Source organism: Apis cerana, linkage group LG14 (assembly GCF_029169275.1).
Source record: "Apis cerana isolate GH-2021 linkage group LG14, AcerK_1.0, whole genome shotgun sequence".
In the NCBI taxonomy this organism is placed as follows: Eukaryota; Metazoa; Arthropoda; class Insecta; order Hymenoptera; family Apidae; genus Apis; species Apis cerana.
This window is the reverse complement of record NC_083865.1, coordinates 10,426,227-10,440,289: the sequence shown is the minus strand read 5'-3', so window position 1 is coordinate 10,440,289 and position 14,063 is coordinate 10,426,227. Positions and strand designations below refer to the sequence as shown.

The 14,063-nt window shown below is 33.9% G+C and overlaps 3 protein-coding genes across 6 annotated transcripts; 1 reads left to right on the top strand and 2 right to left on the bottom strand.

The window, feature by feature from the left end:
• Positions 1-229: 229 nt before the first annotated feature.
• Positions 230-3,674, top strand: LOC108000987 (titin homolog). Its single transcript, XM_062084840.1, has 4 exons — positions 230-384; positions 462-625; positions 688-3,324; positions 3,416-3,674. Exons 2-4 carry the CDS (start codon positions 462-464, stop codon positions 3,453-3,455), a joined length of 2,841 nt encoding a protein of 946 aa, XP_061940824.1. The 5' UTR covers positions 230-384; the 3' UTR covers positions 3,456-3,674.
• A 129-nt stretch (positions 3,675-3,803) lies between these two features.
• Positions 3,804-10,122, bottom strand: LOC108000980 (centrosomal protein of 162 kDa-like). Of its 4 annotated transcripts, none has more exons than XM_017061720.3 (6): positions 9,951-10,122; positions 9,524-9,781; positions 9,325-9,424; positions 5,709-9,250; positions 5,359-5,520; positions 3,804-5,280 (listed from the first exon to the last, which is right to left on the bottom strand). In XM_017061720.3, exons 1-6 carry the CDS (start codon positions 9,987-9,989, stop codon positions 5,056-5,058), a joined length of 4,326 nt encoding a protein of 1,441 aa, XP_016917209.1. In that variant the 5' UTR covers positions 9,990-10,122; the 3' UTR covers positions 3,804-5,055. The 4 variants fall into 4 exon arrangements, with proteins under 4 accessions (XP_016917209.1, XP_016917210.1, XP_016917212.1 ...); XM_017061721.3 differs by having other exon boundaries at positions 5,721-9,250; XM_017061723.3 differs by lacking the exon at positions 9,951-10,122 and having other exon boundaries at positions 9,529-9,663.
• Positions 10,123-10,458: 336 nt separating this feature from the next.
• LOC108000984 (MATH and LRR domain-containing protein PFE0570w-like) lies at positions 10,459-13,908 on the bottom strand. The gene is made up of 2 exons (XM_017061730.3): positions 13,775-13,908; positions 10,459-12,747 (listed from the first exon to the last, which is right to left on the bottom strand). The coding sequence occupies exons 1-2, from the start codon at positions 13,895-13,897 to the stop codon at positions 11,170-11,172; spliced, it is 1,701 nt and encodes a 566-aa protein (XP_016917219.1). The 5' UTR covers positions 13,898-13,908; the 3' UTR covers positions 10,459-11,169.
• Between the last annotated feature and the right edge of the window lie 155 nt (positions 13,909-14,063).

Genomic DNA, 14,063 nt, shown 5'->3' with positions numbered 1-14,063 from the left:
AGAATTCTGTTCGTGATAGATGACTGGTTTGAAGCTCGTCCACGCGGCAATTGGATATAACCGATATATCGCCACACACAGGTGTCCGGATTCGCAATTTTCCAGATGGTTAACCAATCACGGAGGCGTTTGCAATACCCTTCCCGACCCGATTTCATTCATGGTGATTTTCACGTGTATCGGGATACGGGGGTCCCATGTGGTCGGTGCTGATAAGCACCGAATTGGTAGCCAATATCGAATTGCGGTGGAGTTCCGCCGGGTATAAAAGCCCGGTTTCTTGGGACAGGGAGCATCAGCAGCTCGCCAGAGCTCCAAGGAGCAGCACGAGGAATCCTTCGCTCCCCAATCCTTTGGATCAAATAGTCGTTTCACACCAGCGAGGTGAGTCTAAAAGTTGCGAAAGGGTAATTAAAATTTTTTAATCGGTCGGACCTAAGAAACCTCGTTTAATTCCGAAGATGCGGCGTACACGGTACGTTGCATTGCCAGTGAGGGCTTGGCATTACGTCGGCCTTCTGGTGGTCTCCCTCGCCTGCCTCACGTTGGGGCTGGTCTCGAGGGACAAGGAAGGCCGTGCAGGAAGTTTGGCGGGACCTGAATTAAAGCATCAAGCGCCTCACGAGTAAGAATCTTAATCGAGTACTCAATCGACATACTCTTTGATATTCGCCATTTTCCTCGCAGAGTGGATGCCTGCCCCAACTTGACTCCTTTCACCAAGATGCCTTCTTGCTCGAGCTTCGAGCAGGACCAAACCAGGATTTCGATGACGACCACACGAACTTCTATCACGCCGTCTCGATCTCGTAGCTTGGATCGCATCTCCAGAACTCGAGAAGATGTGGAGAGATCGGATAAGCGACGGGGGACGAGCACAGAGAACAATCCCAGACGTAGCGTGGAATCGAGACTTAGAAGCGAGAGCCAAGACCGGTTGAGACTTGCATCCGATGCTTCGATTCGACTTTCTCGGTCGCGAAACTCGAGGGTTCAGGAAAGAAGGTCCATCGATTCGAATAGGCGACGCGAAATGAACGGACGAGTAGATGATTCACGAGACAGAGAACGTCTCACACGATCTTTGGAACGACTAGCATCTACGGATTTCCGTCGAGAAAGGAACGATCGATCATTGAGGGATGCGGATAGACGAAACCGTATGCAGTTGACGATCAGACGCGATTCTAGACTGGAGCAAAATCGTAGGTCTCTTACCGGATTGGAACAACGAGCCGATGATCGAGTCAGCCGATTGGATCGTCGTGTGGATGCAAGGACGAATGAACGACGAGACTCTTCGATTAGGTCGTTAAAACGGTTTGGAGACGAAATGAAACGACGAGAGAGAAACAACAGACTGAATTTGGCTCGTGAACGACGCGAATCTCGACTTGACATCAGGGCACCTGAACGAGTTATTCGGGATTCTCGTGATCGCAGCTCGGAACGACGAATGCTCGTGGATTCTAAAAGAAATTCGGAAAGGCGATCCACTTCTGTCGAATCCAGGAATCGTGAAGAAATCAAAGCTGATCGGAGACTTACGGAAGAGAGAGCTAATCGATTTGTCGAACAGAGAACGGATCGCCGACTCATGGAACGAAGAGCTGATCGTCGACTTATGGAACGAAAAACTGATCGTGTTGTGGAACAAAATGTTGATCGTAGACTTTCGGAAGAAAGGGCTGACCGTAGACTTATCGAAAGAAGAATGGATCGTCAAATTATGGAACGAAGAGCTGACCGTCGTCTCATGGACCAAAGAGCTGATCGATCTATAGAACGAAAAGCTAACCAACGTCTCATGGAACAGAGAACTGATCGCCGACTTATGGACCAAAGAGTTGATCGATCTATAGAACGAAAAGCTAACCAACGTCTCGTAGAACAAAGAACTGATCGTTATCTCATGGACCAAAGAGCTGATCATCGATCTATGGAACGAAACCAACGTCTCATGGAACAAGGAGCTGATCGCCGACTTATGGACCAAAGAGCTGATCGATCTATAGAACGAAAAGCTAACCAACGTCTCATGGAACAGAGAACTGATCGCCGACTTATGGACCAAAGAGCTGATCGATCTATGGAACGAAAAGCTAATCAACGTCTCGTAGAACGAAGAACTGATCGTCGTCTCATGGACCAAAGAGCTGATCGATCTATAGAACGAAAAGCTAACCAACATCTCATGGAACAGAGAACTGATCGCCGAATGATGGAACAAAGAGCTGATCATCGACTCATGGAACAAAGAACTGATCGTCGTCTCATGGACCAAAGAGCTGATCATCGATCTATGGAACGAAACCAACGTCTCATAGAACAAAGAGCTGATCGCCGACTTATGGACCAAAGAGCTGATCGATCTATGGAACGAAAAGTTAACCAACGTCTCGTAGAACGAAGAACTGATCGTCGTCTCATGGACCAAAGAGCTGATCGATCTATGGAACGAAACCAACGTCTCATGGAACAAAGAACTGATCGTCGACTTATGGAATCAAAAGCTAACCAGCGTCTCGTAGAACAAAGAACTGATCGTCGTCTCATGGACCAAAGGGCTGATCGATCTATGGAACGAAACCAACGTCTCATGGAACAAAGAACTGATCGCCGACTTATGGAACCAAAAGCTAACCAACGTATCGTGGAACAGAGAACTGATCGCCGAATGATGGAACCAAAAGCTAACCAACGTATCGTGGAACAGAGAACTGATCGCCGAATGATGGAACAAAGAGCTGATCGTCGACTCATGGAACGTCGTCTCGCAGAGCTAAGGACCGATCGACGCGACTTGAACTCAAAACGGTCTACGAGACAAAGGGTTGATGGACAACGAAGCACTACGCCTACTCTTCTTGCAAATGACATTCGATCTAACCAAAAGGAACAAAGAGACGCTGAAAGAGTTCGAGGAGTTTTAATATTTTCTCGAGATAGGTCCTTAAACGATATTAAACGATCTCGCTCCGTAGACAGAGAATATGTTCGCTCCACAGACAGAGATTCTCGCTCTCGAAGACAATCAAACTCCCGAGATCTATCGGAAGATTCAACATTTCTCCGAAGGCACATCCGATCATCAAGGCTTCCGATTCAAGAACGCAATTCCAGAATTCCTGTTAATACACGTTCATTAGCAATGCGAGATAAAGTTTTAACTCATAACAATGAATACGTACCTAGAATGGGCGTCACGGAATTCCTGAAACAAGAGAGTCACGTTTCGTTCGACATTATCCGCCAGGCATTTGTAATCGGTCTTTGTACAATGTATGGATTATCCATTTTTTATGGCAAACGTTCTTTCATTCGGTAAGCAAGCATCCATTCATACCAGTATCCTAATTGAAACAAAGATAATTAATCAATTGCAAAATTAATAAAATGCGTTTATTTGTTATAGCAACTTCGTGAGGCAGGCACCACAATTCATTCTATGGTAGAATCTCATCCAAGAAGGAACAACAATTTGCTACTTCCAAGACTTGCTTTTAATCACTGTTTTAGTATAATATTTTTTGGCATTGCTATGTATTTAACAAGAAACTGTATATTAATGTACAGCTGATAAATGTATCCTGCATAGAGATAGAAATGTGTCGCATGTATTTAAAAATATATATTTTGTCCGAATAAATTGTTCAAATGAAATTGAAACGTAATGTAATGTGTTCAATATTTTCCTGAAATCATTTTTCCATCGCACATCTATTCCATCACACATCATAGAAAAAAGACACAATAGCACAAATGCACGTAATATAAAAAATATTAAATAGCAAATATCAAGCTGAATGGTCAAAGAGAAGAGAAATAATTTATTATTAAAGTCATAATCTCACGGTTTGTACATCATGGCTGTTTGGCTTAAAAGTAATTATAAAAAAATGCAACGACATATATCCAGTCTTGAAAAAGTGACTATACTCTGTGTGATTACAATGATTTGATAAAAACATGATTTGATATAACTTGAAAGCAAAGAATTATTTTCTAGGATCATCGTGTAACAAAGTTATTTTAATATTATTACATCTAGGACACGTCGAATTTGTGCGATATGCGTGTGCTTCGTTCGTCGTGAGAGTATAGAGTCAAACTATTGCTAAAACGTTTAATGAATGTTCCTAAAGTGTATATAAATATATGTATAATATAACTGGACGACTTGATTATAGATGGATTCGTTGATCGCGAAAAATGAGTGAATATAAATAGAAAATAAATACAATTATATAACTGAGTCGTTTACGTTTAGCATATCTTGAAAAAGCCTCATGTAAAAAATTAACTCCTATGCAACTTTGGAAAATATCTTATTTTCTCAAGATGCTTCCTATATATGTTTATATATGGTCTGTCTATCCATTCGTCAAATTGACAATAAATACAAGGCTAAAGATAGTTCCGATTTGGAAGCAGTCAAGTTTTCGACAATTTTTAAACCTACGTTATTAGATAAATAAAAAGTTTGCTTTTAGTAAATATAGATCAAAATATTTCTATGTTTTCATTTGATATTACGATTATTAGTTTTATTACTCCAACTATGGACGTTGTCCATGCACGATATTGCACGCACAATGGCAAGAAGGAATGTCGACGAGAAGTTACGATAAAACAGTAACTTCGTTATTTGTTCGTCTTTTCTTTTGCGTAACTTTGGCAGTGATCCCAGTCAATTATTACGTACGAACTTTCCCAGGATCGATATGATTTCATTGAATATCCATATCCTACGATAAGAATAATTAAACATATTGCAAACGCGACCGTGAACAATTAATCGTGTTGCCTTCGTGGAAAGATCGATAAAAAAAAACATCGATCAAACCTTTTTGGCTGTGCATCCACTTACATATTTATAAAGTGCCTAACAACATGATAACTTCTAACAAAAACCTAAGATACGCTTTTCAGTACGCTTGAACATACGAATTATCACAATGCCCGATAACGAATCGAGAAATTACAATCCTATCGATTTCTCGATATTTCATCAGCACCACCTTGCACATATATCTATTCTAGTTCATCTAAAAATTAATGAACATTGGCGATTTCTTGAAGCATTCCAAGAATATGATCAAGCTCCTGTCGGAAATAACACAATTGTCGATTTTTACCCTTCTCGTTTTTACAATCCTTACACTGGGTTCTATTTCTAAGTAAATCGCGCACCAAACTTTGTAATGTCATCTCGCGACTTTCGTGTCGTTGTTGAAGAATCGTTATCTTGTCTTGTAATAATTGCAGTTGTTCTGTACTCTAAAACATAAAAAGATAGAATAATTACCAATGAATATATAAAATGAACGTTTTACGAATAAATATTTAATCGTATACCGGTGTTGATAAATATTTCACTTTTTCATTCAACGTCTTCACTTTATTCTCTAAATGATCCCTTTCGGCCTTTAGGACAACGACTTGCTCTTTGTAATCTCTTAATTTCTCTATTTGTTGTTTTAAGTGAGATATCACAGCTACTTGAGTATTTATTTGACCCTACCAATAAGAACATCGTATTTATAAAATGATACATATACACATAATAACAGTACTACGTGCAAGATATATGTAAATATTGCAAAATATATGCAAATATTTTATAACGTAATATAAATAAATAAATAAGATAAATAAAAATAATAAATAAAAAAATACAAATGAACACTGCACGTAATACAACGAACCTGTAACTTTACCACTTTAGAGTCTCCGAATTTCACGCTATATTCCTTCAATAAAGTGGCCATCTCACGTTCGTGTTCCTCTTGCAAAATGTTCAAATCGTGAAGTCGTTTGTTTTTCAGAGCCATGAAATCCTTGTTCATCTTATTCAGTTCCTCTTTTAGAATATCATTCTCATCGGTCAGTCTTTTCACTAAATTTGTGTCTCCATTTTCGGTATACTGCATAGGATCGTAAAGCTTTTGTGCTGAATTGGTCAATCGTTGGGTATTAGTATCAGATACGTGGCCATTTTGATAAACGTTGGAGTTCTGATCGTTTCCTTCGATAGATTTCAAAGTCAACAACTTTGAATCCGAGGATATACCACGATTCTTTTCAAAATTCATACTTTTCAATGATTTTCTATCATTCAACAACTTTTCCCTCTCCTTCTGCAATCTTGTGTTCGTTTTTTGCAAATCTTGGAAATCTTTTGTAAGTTTCGACATCGCTTTATCTTTATTCGCGAGCTCCAATTTCAATCCACGTATCGTAGCCATGAGATAAGCATCATCTTTAGAGTTCTGAGATTTTAGAGTAATTTTCGCAAAAGATTTTTGATCCTTTTTCTCTTCCTTTTCAAATGATCCTGCCCTCTCCTCCTTTCTAATAGTTTCTACACTCTTGTTCTCTACAAGTTTCGATGCAGTTTGCGTGAACATATCGTTGTACACCTTACGATCTTTCATATTAGCTTCCAATAGTTTACCATCCAGTTCTATTATTTGAGTAGTATATTTTTCTTTCATATCTGAAAACTTCTTTTGGAATTCGATCAATTTCTGCTGTGCTAATTCATCTTTTGCCTTAATTTCATTTTCGAGACTCAAAATTCGATCTTCTAATAACTTAACTTTCTCTGCACCGATCTTTTCTTGTTCAGAATTCGCAGTTAATATGAGAGCAGATACTGAATCAGGATTTTTTCTCTTTAGTATTCTTTCCATTTCGCGAACCTGTCTGTTCAAATCTGTAATCTTTTTGTTATCAAGAATCACTTGGTCTTTTAATTTTTGTGTTAATTGTTTCTCACGTTCCACGTGACTCTTAGATATCTGTAATTTTTCTAAAAGATTACCTTCCTTAACCCTTAATTCTAAGAGTTCTTTCTCCAATGGGAGCACATTCTGTTGCACTTTATCGAATTCTTGTTTTACCACTCGCAATTGTTCCGTTTTAGAACTTAATTTCACTGTCAAATCCTCTACTTGTTTCTTCAATTGTAACTCTGACGTAGTCATCGCTTGTAATCGATCTGTGATGAAATCGTTCTTCGTTCTTAACTGGTCCTTAAACATTTCCAATTCATCGTTTAAAAGACTATTTTGTTGAATCAAATCTTCATTATTCAAAGCATAATCTGCATTTTTTTCTCGAAGCTCAGAGACTTCGAGATTAAGTTTCAAAGTCTCTTCCTCGAGATCCTTGATTCTATCCGCAAGTTCTTGCATTTTACCCGATTCAAGAGTTGTACTTTTTTGTTTTTGTAGCTGCTTCATTTCCTCTTGCAATCGTTTTGTGTCCTGCATTAGTTTCTTATTTTCCGTTTCATAAGCTTGAATCAAATTCTCTTGTTTCTCTAATTCTTTTTCTAAAAGCATAATTTTTGTATCTTTTTTTGCATGAGGATCTGGTCGCTTCTCGTTTAACGAAAGTTCGTCTATTTTTGCTTTTAAAATAATATTTTGTTTCTTTAGTGCAAATAATTCTTCTTCAAAGGATATACGCATATTGTCTATTTGACTCTTGTACAATTTCACTTCTGATTCCAGTTGTTGTTTCAATAGGGTATTCTTATGTCTTTCTTCACGACATAACATCTCCCAATTCGTTTTCGTTAAATTTTGTTTCGTGTCACCACCTGCCATTGTAGTACATTTTGCATAAATATCTGATGATTTAGTTTGGTGCGTTTTATACGTGGAAGACAAAGTGAAAGTAGAACCAGTCTTAACGGAATTTTTGTTTGGCTTTGGAGTTACTTTAGTCTTGGGAAGAGTTTTCGTGATTGATTTAACTGTAGGTTGCAATTTTGGCTTCAATGTTGGCGATCGTCTAATTAAATTATTAGTAGGTCTCTTCATAACATCCGAAGGTTTATTTACTCTTATATTCTCTGTAGAAGTTCTAAATGATGGTTTGCAAATTTGATCATAACTCTTAGATTTAGAAAATTTTAATTCTTTTTTTTGTGATTTATTGCTAGATGCGCTAGCCAGATGAATAGATTTACGTTCTATGTTACCACGTTGAGGAATTGTTACATTAACGTTAGATTTAATTTCGGAATTTGTAATTGTTTTATGTACGGTCGTTTTCGGTTCTTCTATGGATTCTTTGTCTTGTTGCGTTGTTTCTATTGACTTTTCAGCCAATAATTTAGGAATTGCATCTGCAAATAATTCTAATCTTGGCGTAAGATCAACTGTATATAATTCTTCCTTAGAATTAAGTACTTTCTTACCTTCTTTTGATACAGCTATATTTCTTGGAGATATTTGTTCTTTTTTATTAAATAATTCTGTTTCATTTTTATTAACATTATTATTAACATTTAAAGATTGCTTTTTTTCTTCATTGTCAGCACTAGAATCTGTTTCAACAATTTCATGTTCAATTTTTGGATTTGTCTGAGTTAATTCCTTTTCTAATATATCGGAAATTTCCTTCTCAGGAAATTCAGGAGTTTTACCATTTGTAGTTTCTCCATCTAAAGTAAATATTTTTTCCGGTTTTGAAAGAAAAGGATGTATAGTATTAGATTGAGTTGATTCTTGTTCTTTTTTACTAGTTTGCCCTTGCAAAAGTTTCAAAAAATGCGAAAAGTCTTCTTGTCCGAAACTTGAACTACCTGACATACCACCTTCAGCTTTTTCTTTAGATTTTTTCAATAAATCTTCAAAAAAGTCCTTATCTACATCAGTTATTTCTTTTTGTAAATTATCTTTATCTGATTCCAACTTTCTTATACTTTTTAATTCTTCCGACTTGGAATGTCTTTCAATAGGATCATCTAAATCCGAACTACTAGATACCTCTACTTTTTGTTCTTCAAATTTTCTTCTTTGGAGTTCCAGAGATTTTGGAGCTTTCAAACTATTCACATTTTCATATAAAATTTCAAATCCAGGACTACTGTCTCTCTTCTTCTCATTTTTTGGGCTCCTTTTGATTTTTTCAGTCTCTTTATGTACTTCTTCTTCTATCAATTGAAAGATATCGGCTTCTAATTGTCTAACTCTGCTAAGGTTTTCTATATCTTCTGGAATATTCTCAGGTACTAATGTATCAGATTTTGATCCACTCTTAGATAAACTGTTACTATTTTTTCTTACAAGTTTTTCAGCTTCTTCTAATAATTCTTCTACAGATTTTTCTTCCTCTATAGGATTTTTAGCTGAATCTCGAGATTTTGAACGATCTATAGCTGAATTTGGACTAAAAGCTCCAGCTATCTTACTCATTTCTTCTAAAATACTACCAATATCTTCATCAGTTGCATCTGTATAACAGAAAAGAAATACACTTAAAAAGTTATACAAAATTATATAATTCTTTTCAAAAAAAAAAACTTACTTTCAAAATCAGAAGGATATTTATCAAATGCTGCAGAAGCTAAAACATCGCATAAAGTGTCATCTTTGTCTTTCATTTCAATTTCATTTTTATGCATAGCCTAAACAAAATAAAAAACTAAATTATAAAACTGAATAACACATTATTTAAAAATTAATATCATATAAAAAGTATAAAAAGACATAAAAGCCTTAATTACTTTACACATTTTTTCTTTTTCAAGAAATTCTTTCATTGAAGAACTAACATCCGGAGAAGGAGATAAAGACTGTTTTATCTTCTCATCTATTGAAATAACATGAGAAGCATCAAGCCAAATATCTGGTTTCTTCAACCACCACTTTTCTTCTTCATGTTTCTCTTCTGATTTTTTAGGTTTTTCTTTTATTCTAATTGAATTCTCCCCTACACTAAGACTAATAGAAGTACCCAAAGTATCATCTTCGGTTGAATTCAACTAGATAAATTAAATATGCATGAAATCCTAATTATTGTAACAAAACAATAGAAATTGGTATATTTCTATTTTAATTTGAACAAATCATCCAAAATAAATAAATTATCAAACATTTTTTAAAAAATAAAATAGGTTAATACATAAGAATAAAAATATTTAAAATACTTACATCCTCATAATGAGGGGATTTTTGAGGATTTGAAGACATTCGGATTTTTCACTAATAATACCTTTGAATATTATAATCTAAGTAATCAATCATTTTCTCTTTTGGAATCGTTTGACACTTAGCGTACTTATTGTTTGTTTGTTAATTTTAATTCGCTCAACGGTTGTCCTGTAGCGACCTCACCTAACCAATAACGTAAAATATGTTTGACATGTCGCATTAAATACTAAGAAAAGAATACAAAAAATGAAACGATTATATAATAGAATAAGTATATATATAATTATATTTAAGAAAATAATAAAATAACAAAAAAAATAATCAATAGAAAAATATTTTTTAGTCTTAATTAAAGAATTTATTGTTCGATCCATTAATATAAGCACGTAACAATTTTGCAACGACTACACATTCTCCTCATTTTTTATTATTTATATTATTCATATTAAATTATAAAGTAATTTAATAACGAATAATGTATATGTATATAATAAAATTAATGAATGCATTTGATATTTAATAACAATTTATAATAGAATTTTAATTACATTTTAAAATACAAAGCATTAAAATAATCATTTTGCACAAGTCCAATTTGTCATTTTTCTAAAGATACAAATAGAAATTTTCGATCAATATATCACGCAAAATGATTTAAGTATATCATTATACTTTCAGATACATAAATTCATTCGTAATAACAATTACAAATGGTATTTATTAAACTATAAGAACAATTTGTAGAATGAAAAGGAAAATGATTATTATTATATTTTCACTATGTATCACAATTTTGTGTATATGAATATCTGGTATTTTTTAAAATATATTTATATATTTTTTTACATATATCTTATTTTAAACTTTGAAGGCGATCTGTGAATCCTTTATCTACATACATAACATTCTTAAGCGTATAACGTAACGTTTGTCTTAATTTCTATTAACAATTGATAATTATTTATATTTATACACTTTCGTTCATAAAAATATTATTACGATAATAATGCATATATGTGTATTCAAAATAATTACATAGATACATATTTTCTTTTAATTTATAATCATCATATGATTTCTTATAAAGGATTAAGAAAAAAAAAATATTTATTATCGATTATCAGTGAAACTTGTTTAGTATTTGTATGCATATAAATGATATTTTTTCCTTTAAAAAATAAATCTTTTATATGACGTGATTCTTGATTTTGTAAAAAGATCAATGTCCATAACATGCATGCAATTTGAATAATTCTTTGTTAGCAAAACTTGTGTTACATTCTTCGCAATAATGTTTAATATCAATCATTTTCATTGAGGCCGACATCTTAGCTGTAACACTGTTTCTAATTGTCTTCATTAATGTTTTATTGGTTGTTTTATTTCTATTCATAAGATTTTTAAGGCTTTTTGGTAATTTTTTAACCGATATATCCGCACTATCAGATTTTCTTATCTTACCGTTTCTCAGACAAACATCTTGACTTCTTAAATACCTTAGAGAATAATTTATACGAGTCAATTGATTCGATTTTATTTTTTTTGCTTTTAATTTATTGTTCGATATATTTCGCAAAGATTTCCAATTTGTTATACTAAAATTATCGACGGGATTTAACGCATTATGATTAATATTATCTTTTTTTATATTTACATCATAATCTTCAGGCAGTGAATCAATTTGATTAGGTAATGACAACATGGCGACTGATACCGATTCATCAAAGATTAAATCCTTAAGATTCGAAGATTCTTCTTCCTTTATTTTTAATTTTATTTCATTTTTTAATTTTTTCGACATCTTATTTAATGGTAATTTTAATTCACTCGTAATATTTAGAACTTTTTTTTTATTCGCTTGACGTTTATTATTTTGCAATCTTTGGTTGTTGTTCGTCGATTTTGAATATTTTCGTATTGGTCCTCTATAATTGATGGTCCCATTCCTTGGTCTCAAGATACGTCCTTCAGAATTATCGAGTTTTTCTACTTTAATTTGCGTTATATCAAACTCTGTTGAAGCTGACGTTTCTGACTTTATAATTGTCGATCTGTTTTCATTTTTCAATGATGACAAAGAGGGAAGTTTTTTTCTATTTTCTAAATAATTTATAGAATTTCTTCTAGGTCTTAAATTACGAACGATCATATCTTTTGAGGTTTCTTTGTTCGCGTCATAAGATTCATTCAAATCGTTAGATAAATTCAAACTGGAAGAAGTCGGCCTACATCTATCAGCATCTTTAACCTCATTGACAAGCTGAACTAAATTTGATCGTCCCTCAAATGTTTTACGGGATAAAAAATTCTTCTTCACAATTCGCGCTTCGTTGGCGCAACTATCGTTACCTTGCCTAATTTCATTTGTCCTACTACATCTCGATATTTTGTTTTTATAATTTGTAGGTACAGTTTCATTACTTTGGTCCGATTTATCACAATAACAACTGCAACGTGTGTACGCCGTATACGTTATACGTTCGGAAATATCATCAGATTGAACACTATTCATCGGAAAAGTTACAGAGCTCATCGAATTTATGTAGCCGACATCACCAACAATAGGATTTATGCCATACATATCGTAATCCGGCGGCTCTACTTTGATCTTAATGTTTTCTATATGCACCATTGGCACACCGACTCTCTCCTTCGAATCTTCTTTTTGCATCCAAGATAATTGATTCTTCAAACCAGTATCTGTCTTCAAACAGTCCACGTAAAATTTGTGAAACTCCTCCAGCTTGTAACTGCATCGATGACACATATGTTTCGGCAACAGGTCCATTTCGTGTACCTGCAGGATACACACGCGATACGAATGCGAGTGTTAAGTTCACGTGGTCGCATAAGGAAAACGAGGTGGGGATATATTGCACGTGCTGCACAAATGCATGAAGAGAAAATGAAGGGCGGGAAATTAAAGAATTATATTCGAATCTGCTTAATATAAAATCATAAAGATATTTTACACAAAATAAAGAAAAAAGAACGATATCGTTATAATGAAATATGATTGAATTTTATTTTTATTCTAAATGAATAAAAAAAATTCAAATAGTATCGTCCAAATATAAATTGATTAATATTTGATAAACAGATAATTATATAATAAAAAAATGATTTCGATTCTAATAATACATATATGATATTTTTCGTCGACTTTAAAGATTTAAAAATTCGTTGTAATAGTATAGTATAAATTATGTGTACTTTTTTAAAGCTTCAAATATAAGATAATTTTAATTTTATTAAATTATCTAAAATAATTTAAGTTAACGAAAATATATAATATACAACTAATTTTAATAATCTTGAAAGAAACAATAAATTTTCCGTAATGTTACTTCAAGATACAAGATATTTAATACTTTCGATATCTAAGAGTAATTCTACTTTCAGATATTTATTTTCAAACTTATAATCTATCTATTTCATGAATAATAAGGGGTTAAAACGTTTGTGACTTGAAGTTATGCAATATATGAAAAGTGTTTATGAGGCATATTGGCGCGAAGTAACAATAACCTCACTTTTAGTATTATAAATGTAATCAATAAACATATTTACAAAAAAAATTAAAATCTGTAATAAATACATTATATTTAATCAGAAAGATATACATTAAAAAACATCAATTTAGTAAATTAAATTTCATTAAAAAAAAAAAAGAAAGAAAAATTATTGAACGTTCCTAGTACAATTTCTGACAAAAAGGTGATTTAGGAGGGGGCGTTAATGATGTCAGGAAAGACCACCAAATACACGTGAAATTCATAACGAAACGATACGAATGTAGAAGGGAGAAGAGTGATATGACATACCATGATTGGGAGAATAGCGTTGATTTTCTTCACGTGGTTCTCATTCTTGTCAAAAATATTAATCGAGATACCGGATTGCTTACCGCAAAGGCGGCAGACGCGACTAGATTCGAGAGTCTCCATAACGGTATAAGAAGAATTAATTTGTCCGGGAGAGTGTCGCAGTAAGGAGTCGCGTGCGTATCTCTTCTATCCTTCTTGTAATTGCCTCACTAGAGCTTTCGCGGTACCCTGGCCGCGCTTCGCGGGTAATCCCCAAAAGCTCGCAGAGCGCGAACTTTCTTCTGCG

What these genes read in the sequence shown, in the direction of transcription:
- LOC108000987 (XM_062084840.1), top strand. Translation starts at nt 462, where the DNA reads ATGCGGCGTACACGGTACGTTGCATTGCCAGTGAGGGCTTGGCATTAC. An exon ending in AAGCATCAAGCGCCTCACGA is followed by an intron (nt 626 to 687) that starts GTAAGAATCTTA and finishes TTTTCCTCGCAG; the next exon opens with AGTGGATGCCTGCCCCAACT. An exon ending in GGCAAACGTTCTTTCATTCG is followed by an intron (nt 3,325 to 3,415) that starts GTAAGCAAGCAT and finishes TATTTGTTATAG; the next exon opens with CAACTTCGTGAGGCAGGCAC.
- LOC108000980 (XM_017061720.3), bottom strand. Translation starts at nt 9,989, where the DNA reads ATGTCTTCAAATCCTCAAAAATCCCCTCATTATGAGGAT. An exon ending in AAAAAGAAAAAATGTGTAAA is followed by an intron (nt 9,425 to 9,523) that starts GTAATTAAGGCT and finishes TATTTTGTTTAG; the next exon opens with GCTATGCATAAAAATGAAAT. An exon ending in CTAAAGTGGTAAAGTTACAG is followed by an intron (nt 5,521 to 5,708) that starts GTTCGTTGTATT and finishes TCTTATTGGTAG; the next exon opens with GGTCAAATAAATACTCAAGT.
- LOC108000984 (XM_017061730.3), bottom strand. Translation starts at nt 13,897, where the DNA reads ATGGAGACTCTCGAATCTAGTCGCGTCTGCCGCCTTTGCGGTAAGCAA. An exon ending in ACGCTATTCTCCCAATCATG is followed by an intron (nt 12,748 to 13,774) that starts GTATGTCATATC and finishes TGTATCCTGCAG; the next exon opens with GTACACGAAATGGACCTGTT.